At 59.4% G+C, this 8,562-nt stretch overlaps 4 protein-coding genes across 4 annotated transcripts; 2 read left to right on the forward strand and 2 right to left on the reverse strand.

Moving 5' to 3' along the window:
- Window positions 1-466: 466 nt before the first annotated feature.
- On the reverse strand, window positions 467-2,735 carry BKCO1_27000128 (uncharacterized protein; the record flags this gene model as incomplete). Its single annotated transcript, XM_020273536.1, has 4 exons — window positions 467-1,858; window positions 1,923-2,212; window positions 2,266-2,301; window positions 2,360-2,735. 4 exons carry the CDS (start codon window positions 2,733-2,735, stop codon window positions 467-469), a joined length of 2,094 nt encoding a protein of 697 aa, XP_020130116.1.
- Window positions 2,736-4,439: 1,704 nt separating this feature from the next.
- On the forward strand, window positions 4,440-6,302 carry BKCO1_27000129 (fungal specific transcription factor domain-containing protein; the record flags this gene model as incomplete). The annotated part of the gene is made up of 5 exons (XM_020273537.1): window positions 4,440-4,917; window positions 4,971-5,075; window positions 5,130-5,259; window positions 5,310-6,193; window positions 6,247-6,302. The coding sequence occupies 5 exons, from the start codon at window positions 4,440-4,442 to the stop codon at window positions 6,300-6,302; spliced, it is 1,653 nt and encodes a 550-aa protein (XP_020130117.1).
- A 65-nt stretch (window positions 6,303-6,367) lies between these two features.
- On the reverse strand, window positions 6,368-7,117 carry BKCO1_27000130 (3-octaprenyl-4-hydroxybenzoate carboxy-lyase; the record flags this gene model as incomplete). The annotated part of the gene is made up of 1 exon (XM_020273539.1): window positions 6,368-7,117. The coding sequence occupies one exon, from the start codon at window positions 7,115-7,117 to the stop codon at window positions 6,368-6,370; it is 750 nt and encodes a 249-aa protein (XP_020130045.1).
- Window positions 7,118-7,516: 399 nt separating this feature from the next.
- BKCO1_27000131 (3-octaprenyl-4-hydroxybenzoate carboxy-protein) lies at window positions 7,517-8,500 on the forward strand (the record flags this gene model as incomplete). Its single annotated transcript, XM_020273540.1, has 1 exon — window positions 7,517-8,500. The coding sequence occupies one exon, from the start codon at window positions 7,517-7,519 to the stop codon at window positions 8,498-8,500; it is 984 nt and encodes a 327-aa protein (XP_020130044.1).
- Between the last annotated feature and the right edge of the window lie 62 nt (window positions 8,501-8,562).

An 8,562-nucleotide genomic window follows, 5' to 3' on the forward strand; every position in this document is an offset into this window, starting at 1 on the left:
TGCAGCACTTTTGCGTTTGCAAATGTGGAGCGCGCGGGAGGTTTTCAAACCAATGAAAGGACATGTGTATACATCGCGTATCAGAGAGGGCCGCGTACGCCATTGACTGATCAGGCAGTAGTAAATAGCCGTTATTCTGTCGAACCAGCTTATCACCGAAGCGCTTCGGAGGTTACCAACAACGTGGACCCGTCCCACAACCCTTGTCTTCACGCCAAGGCAAAAATTTCCGCTATCGTGAAGGAAGTCCTGTGAGTAGCATCCTCCACGAGGCTGGAAATGACGAGAACTTACCACCTTTATAAGCGCTATGGGAATTGCGCTCTTCCTCCGGGATACGACGTACGTGTCCGTGCAATTTTCACTTTCGCGCCGAGGGCCCGCAAGCTTGATCATGTGTTAGAGGTTGCCTGCAAGTTTATCTCCGACGTCAAGTGGACTCCTCCTCTTCTCGAAAACAAATCCCTCAAGACGTTGCGGTTGGTGGGCCGCCCCACCGGAGGGGACAGCTGCTCGAATGCACCAACCCGCTTCCACGCCACTCGCCGCAATCACCACCGAAACCTCCTCTTTCCTCGCCACAAAACCGACGCAGCAGCAAACACCGCCACCCCCTGCTGAACTCGTCCGTCCCAGGAAAATCCGCCATCACCCTCGCCGCACGCTCTACCGCCACCGCTCCTTCTTCCCCCCCACGACCGAAACCACCACCAACCACCGTCCGGGATCCGGACGCGGACGCCGATCCCGCCGCCCGCTCAAGCCACACCCGAACCTCCTCCTCGAACCACGCCAACATCCCCCCGCCCCGCTCCGCCGCCATCCCGCCCAGCTGACCCCCTTGCTGCTCTTCCGCCCCGCCGCCCCCGTCGCCGCTCCGTCCCACTGCCGCCGCCGCCGCCGCCATCGAGCACACCTTCTTCGCGAGGACCCATCCCACCACCGACGCCCAGAGCGCCACCGGCGACGCGGATGACGCACTTCCCCTTCCCCTTTCTTGTTCGTTTCCCGCTTTTTTACACCTTTGCACCTGGTCCTGCTCCCGCTCTTGCTCTGGCTCCTGCTCCTGCTCCTCGTTCTCGTCGTCGTTGTCGTCTTCTTCTTCCTCCTGCTTTACTTTCGTCGCTGACGGCAACAACAGCGCAGACAACGCGTCCCGCAGCCTTTCGAGGAGAGCCAGGTTCATCGGCGTGGCGGGCGGGAGGTAGCTCGATGCGGTCCAGAGGTACGCGTGGGCGGCGTGTAGCATGACGAGATCGATGGAGTGCGGGTGCGGGTGGCAGCCGTCGTCTGGGTTCACAGCGGGGGTGGTTCCGGAGGAGTGCGGCGATGACGATGATGAGAAGGACGACGACGAAGAGGAACACGATGAAGGAGGTGCGCTGTCCTCCTTCAGCCGCGCCAGCTCGACGAGGAGGTGGTACACGCCGTCGTCGAGGACGGAGGCGACGGCGACGCGGGCGGCGGCGGTGGAACGCAGGAGCGCGGGCTCCCAGCGCGGGGTCGACGCGATGCTGGAGAGGTGGAGGGCGCGGAGGATGCGGGGCAGCGCTTGGTGTCGGTCGTCGGGGAGGTGGGTGAGCGTGCGGGCGAGGGCGGCGGCGACGAGGGACCGGAAGGCGCGGGGGAAGGGCGAGGGCGAGGGCGAGAGCGCGTCGTCGAGGGAGGGGTCGGAGGGAGCGGGGGCGGCGGGGGCGAGGACGGGGAGCAGCTGGTGCGCGGCGCAGCCGTGGAACTCGCACCATATGATGATGCGGCGGGGGACGGTCTGGAAGGTGTCGATGCCGCCTCTCATGCGGATGAGTTCGCGGACGGCGACGAGGTGGGCGATGGCGGCGTTTTTGTCGCCGAATAGGACCTGGACGAGGTGGGCGCGTGTCAGTGCTTGTGACTTTCTGCCGTGTGAGAGAGTTCTGGCGCACCCCTGCGGCTCCCATGGCTGCTATTGCGGTCAGGTAAGAGTCGGAGACGGTCCATGGTTCTTTCGATGACCATGACGACAAGCCTTCCCTGATGGATCTCAAGGCTCTTTCTTTCAGCGCCAGGTGGCGTGTCATCCACTTTGGAGAGTGGCTGGTTGTGCTCAGGAGACGGGCCGTTTCCGCAAGCATGACCAAGAGCGATGTCTCTTCAGATGTCATTACGTCCCAGAGAGTATTGCTCCGTTTCACGACGACGCTTCGTTCTCTGGCCCCATGCTTCAGCAAGGGGTCTTTTGTTTTGAATCAGCGCGGCTGCATCGCACGGTGGAGAGCATGTGCGTACCGTCTGTGAGCGGTAAACCGGCGTAAGCGTTGATGACTGGTTGCAACTTCGTCTCAGCGGTATCCAAAAGCTAGTGCTCATCGTCGGCACTCACAGAACTTGAGGACGTCATGCATGCCCGGAAAGCTCCTGACGGGCAAGGAGTCGAATGGATCTTCGCGGGTCAGACTTGCAACCTGTATAGGACTCGATGAAGCGGCTTCCTGATCTTCATTGCGGTTCTCGTTCCCGGCTTTGCGCCCCTGGATTCCTCGGCGCCGTCTCGCCTCATGTGTGGCGAACATGACCTGGGAGCGCACCCGTCGTCTGTCTTCCCGGCTTTGCGTAGCGCCGACATCGACGAACAAAAACGTGGACGGTGCCGGTCCGGCAGATGCGAAGTCCGGTCGAGCAGCTCGCGAAAATGACACGTTGTCGGGTTGAAAGGTCGCCATATCAGAGCCGGAGCGAGGATCCCATAGCGGGACCATTGCGGATGTGGTTCCAGTGGTTTGTGCTGGAAGGTATGTCTGAATTTCTTATTTTCTTTTTCTACGGAGGCTTGAGGTGGTAGCGGTTGTGGCGTAAAGTGGAGGCAGCCTAACAAAAGTCGGCTACTTATGGGCCGCCCCGCATCCACGTGCAGGGATCGCAAGCCAAGGCCCTTGAATGGGAAGGCGTTTCGTTTCCAAGACAAGGACTCCAAAGGCCGTGCTGCTGCCTGAGCTATCCAACACATATGCTCGGTCCAATTGGCTGTCAGCACAAGGAAGGCGGTCGCTTGAGGACTTGTTCTTGTCAAGCTGACCAGCCCATCAATTCGGTGGATGGGTCGCTCGGTTGGCTTTTTTTGCGCGGAGCACAGGTCCGGATACGAACGCGGTCGTATGTTGCATTGTTCCCGCCCCCACGTCCAAAAATAACCCTTGATAATTGAATTCTTACCATTGTGTCGGAAAGCATGATGTCCGTACTGCTCAAGCTGGTATATCGGTCTTCCTTAGCCCTAGTATTGATGCTCCAAGTGAGCTTATCGCATTGGTAGTATTGGTAGTTCGACGTATACGTGCAGGTTGGGACACGGTCCTACGTCGATCCCTGAGGGAATGTAGCTGAACTTGCACATGTTACAGGAGATAGGTGAGTAGCTACCCGAGGCTTCATCAGCTCGTGATCACTGGAAGACTCGTCGTTCTCAGATAACATGCAAAACCAATGGTCCAGGAGCACCTTGCACATGCAGAATGTGACAGTATCCGTGTGGCAGTGTTGGGCTTGGCAAGCAGCTGATAGTCGATTGTCCGGGAGCCACTCTTGCTGCCTACCACCAGATTCAGAGTGAAGTAGTAGGCCTTTTGCGTAGAGAAGAGGATGAATTGGAGGTGTAGTGTTTGGCAACGTGTGAGGTGCTTTCGGTGGTGTGGGCGCGTCAAACAGCCGGGAAAAGGGCGGTATGTATGGGCAAATAGGAGAGGTTGCCGCCGATAACTGAATGCGGGGTAGACATGAGTAAGTAGCACGCAGTTGAGTAAAGGAAGGGTTGCGAGCTTCCAGAATTTACGAGTCAGTCCCTGCAAAAGAATCGACATGTATATATCTGGAAGATGTTAACTGACGGGGTTTGCTTGCAAATATTGAGAGGAGTGACAGGTAGTAAATTTGTTTTTTCCTAATGGTGTTGACTTGGAAAGTGCTCGTGCATATGGTTTCTTATCTCCGGTTGGACCGAGATTCGGCGATACTTACGACCTAAAGAATGACGCACTTACTCAGCTGGAATTTCGCTCCACAACTTTCAATCTCCACCTTCGACCGCCGAAATCATCGCCCGCGACCTCGGAGGCATCAACATTGAGCACCACCATAATGCCCAAACGCAGCCGTGTCTCGGAGGATGAGATCAAGAGGGTGCTTGCCGCGAAGAAGCGGCCGCGAGGAAAAGGGGCCTGTTATCCCTGCAACCAACGCAAAGTCCGGTGCGACATGGAGTGGGTGGATCCTCTCCAAGCCCTTCGGTGCAGATTGTATTCTCATTCTAGACACCCAGAAACCCGTGCGGCGCATGTGTTGGGAGAAACCATCCTGAAATCTGCATCTACAACTACAACCACAACAAGCCCTCCGAGCCCGACCACGAGCCCCAGGTGCCCCAGGTGCTCCATCATCCGTCTTCATCGGGCCGACCAACCTCCGCCATGGCTTCCACTACAGATGCCCCCGGGAACGCTACGTCCTTCTTGGGCGAAAACTCGGCAGCGTCTTACCTGCGTCAGATGGGAGGAGCCGAGAGCCACATTGCAAGGGACATTGTGCCCGCCCTGGGGCTCCGCAACACCCGCGCCCAATATCCCTTCATCAATGCCGAGACCGATGATGAAAAGAGCCGCGAGCTTGCCAAGGTCCTCCCCACCCACGGCGAGATTCTCAGCTTCTATCATGTTTACCGTGCCATCGCCTTTCCGCTTGCACCTCTCATTGTCGACATCGAGGACTTTGAATCACGTCTGGCCGATTATCTCGAGAAGCTGGCCGGCAGCACTCCCACCCGCCTCGTTGTGACGAATGAAAGGGAGGAGGCTGCCCGAATCGCACTTCTGCTTGCCACACTTGCAGCTGGCGCCCAGTATTCCGAGAGAGATGCCCAGGAAAGGCGGAGAATATCCAGGGACTTCGGTACAACGCCCTTGCACACGCCTGCGTACAACTGCTGCTGACCGTGAACATAGCCAGAAGATCATTCCACGCACTCCGCCTTGCCAATTTCCTTCTCCGACCGCTACTCACCAGCCTCCAAGCCTTGTTGATCCTCGGTACCTTTCTGCAGAACGACGGTAGAGTCGCTATTGAATGAAACAAACGTGGTGCATTGCTGAAATGCTGTACAGGCAACGCCGACGCCGCCTGGGCCATGAGCGGAACGACCATGCGCCTGGCCCAAAGTCTCGGTCTCCATTCCGAGTACGGCACGGCAGAGAACATTCCAGACAAGGAGAAGGTCACACGGAGCAAGCTATGGTCCGACGGCATACGCTTACGTGATTGAGCGTCTGCTGACACGTTGACAGGTTGACCATCGCTCAGCAGGACTGCGTCCTGTCCCTCTGCTTTGACCGGCCCACTGCTTTGGCATACATGCCGTTTGTCAGCTGCGACACGATCGGGTCCCATCAGCCAAACAACTTTCAACAAGTCATGTGGGACATGTCCAAGATTGGCCTCAGGCTCTTGGCCAGACGAACATCCTCCGACGCCAACATAGAGAACATTCTGGAAAAACTGCAGGAACTTGATCAAGTCATGGTCCAGGCGGCGCCGCACCTCCGAAACAAGTCTGACTGCACTACTTTGCAGGAAAAAGTCCAGCATTTCCTTGTTTCACAGCATCGCTCATTTGCAATTTCTGCCGTTTGCCGGCCGACTTTCAAGAAGCTTCAGCGCATCGACAATGACTCGACATTCTTGCATATTCTATCTACTGGGAAGAATGCTCTTGCGCAGACAGTGAAGTCGTTCTTGGACCTCCACTCGATGAGCGTATACCCCACACGCTCATGGACCAGCATCCACGAAGCTCTCAGCTCCGCTCTGCTACTGACCATTCTCGGAGAAACGAGAAAGTCTTCCACTCTCGCCAACATGCAGAAGAGGCTCATCCATGTGCTCCTCTCCCGCGCACAGGATGATTCTCCCGGAAAGATGAATAATGCCCTCACGTCTTCCCACCTCAACGCCCTGAAGGCTTTGCAGCGTCTCATGCAGGAAGCATCCGAGAGACCCAGGATGGGATCCGTAATTTCTCAACAGGAGCCTCGGGACCCCGCCCTCGCCTTTCCAGCCGACTCAACCGTCCCTTCAAGCGATGGTTTGGGCGTCGCAGCCACGGATCCCGCTTTTGACTTCCTGCAGTCCGATCTCTCCCCGATGGCTTTCCTGGATTCGATAATCTGGGGTGAGTCCCCAGTGCCCGGTATCATGTGGTGAAAAGCTGACTCCCGTTTCCAGACAGGTCTCTTTCAGAAGACGACACAGCATTCCTCGGATTCGAGTTTGGAGACTGAAGGGCAGCCATGCCGGCTTCCCCCCGCACTTTGCCATCCGATTCCAAACCGGCATCCCCACCTCTTCATTTCCGCATGCCCTCCCACCGCTCAAAACCCTCGACGTGGATCCCCAACGAATCCAACATCCTCCCCACGCTCTGATCCACCAGGTCCGCAATCGTCTTGGGGCGCGTATAAAACGCGGGCACGGGCGGAAAAATGGTCGCGCCCGCCCGCTGCAAAAACGCCATGTTATCCAGATGCACGGCGCTCAGCGGCGTCTCCCGCACGACCATGACGAGCCTCCGCCCCTCCTTCAACGACACGTCGGCGGAGCGCGAGATGAGGTCGTCGCAGTAGCCGGCGCGCACCGCGGCCAGCGTCTTCATCGAGCACGGCACGACGATCATGCCGTCGTGCAGGAAGGAGCCGCTCGACGGCGGCGCGGCCACGTCCTTCATGGCGTAGGCGTGCGTGGCCAGCGCGTGCAGGTGCTCCCAGGTCAGGTCCGTCTCGTACTTCATGGTCGCTTGCGCCCATTTGGAGAGGATGAGGTGGGTTTCGATGTCGAGGGCGCGCAGGATCTCGAGGAGGCGGATGGCGTAGACGGTGCCGGTGGCGCCCGTGACGCCGACGACGATGCGGGGGTTGCGTTGGACGATGGGGAAGGGGCTAGGGGCTTTTTTCATGATGGGGCTGTTGGTGGGGTTGTTGTTGGTGGTTCTGGGGGAGGTGCTGTGGATGGTGCGCCGGGCTTGGGTCGAGACGAGACGTGGGGATGCATTCCGAGCGCGGATTGCCCGGGTGATGTGTGTTCGCGTGGTGGACTGCATTTTGAAAGTCGTGCCGGTGAGAAATCGTCTTGATGCGAGGAAGAACTGACGGCCCCATGCTTTACTTATATCGATCCACGACCACTAGCACTCCGTATCCTTTGAGCATAGGGTGCCTTGGGCCTCCCATGGCACTCCTTTTCTGCGACGTCTACTGGGCCGATGCCGATGCCGGTCCCGAAGCCGAGGGGGCCGAGAGCCCCCGACTGAGTCCGAGCACTACAACAACCAATCATCTCTATCGACTACGCCTAAGTATCGCCCAATCTCGCGGAATACGTCGGCCGACTTTACTCTTATTCACCCCGTATCGTATGGACGGACCCTCCACGTAGTGCCGTATAAAAGACACACTGCAGTCATGGGACACTTCTCCATCAAACCCCGCCACAACTCACGATGCTCTCCCAAGCAGCACGAAGCGCCCCCCGGGCCACATTCAGGCCGCTACGGACGGTGCCCTACTCATCCTTCCGGCTGAACCACACCTCGCCGCAGGATGCGCCCCACCTGAACTTCCGCTCCTTCGTCGAGGCGCTCAAGCAGGACGGCGACATCGCCGAGATCAATACCGAAAAGGACCCCAACCTCGAGGTGGCAGCCATCATCCGGCGGTCCAACGAGACGGACGACAAGGCGCCGCTCTTCAACAACGTCAAGGGCGCCAAGAACGGCCTGTTCCGCATCCTCGGCGGGCCCGGCGCCCTGCGCGACCCGGCCAAGGGCAAGTACGGGCGGCTGGCGCGCCACCTCGCGCTGCCGCCGCACGCGGGCATGAAGCAGATCCTGGACAAGATGCTGTCGGCGAAAGGGGTGCCGCCGCTGCCGCCGCGCGAGGTGGCGACGGGGCCGTGCAAGGAGAACAAGCTCTTTGGCGACGCCGTCGACCTCACGGCGCTGCCGGCGCCGCTGATCCACGCCGCCGACGGCGGCCGGTACATCCAGACGTACGGGATGCACGTGGTGCAGTCGCCCGACGGCGCGTGGACGAACTGGTCCATCGCGCGCGCCATGGTGCTCGACGGGCGGCACCTGGTCGGCCTGGTCATGGCGCCCCAGCACATCTGGCAGGTGCAGCAGATGTGGAAGCGGGAGGGGAAGAAGGAGCTCCCGTGGGCGCTGGCGTTTGGGGTGCCGCCGGCCGCCATCATGGCCAGCAGCATGCCGCTGCCCGACGGCGTCTCCGAGGCGGGCTACGTCGGCGCCATGGCGGGCACGCCGCTCGACGTCGTCAGGTGCGAGACCAACGAGCTGCGCGTCCCCGCCAGCTCCGAGATCGTGCTCGAGGGCACGCTGTCGACCGACGACTTCGCCCCCGAGGGCCCCTTTGGCGAGATGCATGGATACGTCTTCCCCGCCGACACCCACATGGGCCCCAAGTAAGCAAGCCAAAATCACTACCCCCGGTTTCACCCATTCCCTCCCGCTTCATCCTCCTCCCCCCC

The sequence above is a fragment of the Diplodia corticola genome (genome assembly GCF_001883845.1).
Source record: "Diplodia corticola strain CBS 112549 chromosome Unknown scaffold27, whole genome shotgun sequence".
Classification (NCBI taxonomy): domain Eukaryota; kingdom Fungi; phylum Ascomycota; class Dothideomycetes; order Botryosphaeriales; family Botryosphaeriaceae; genus Diplodia; species Diplodia corticola.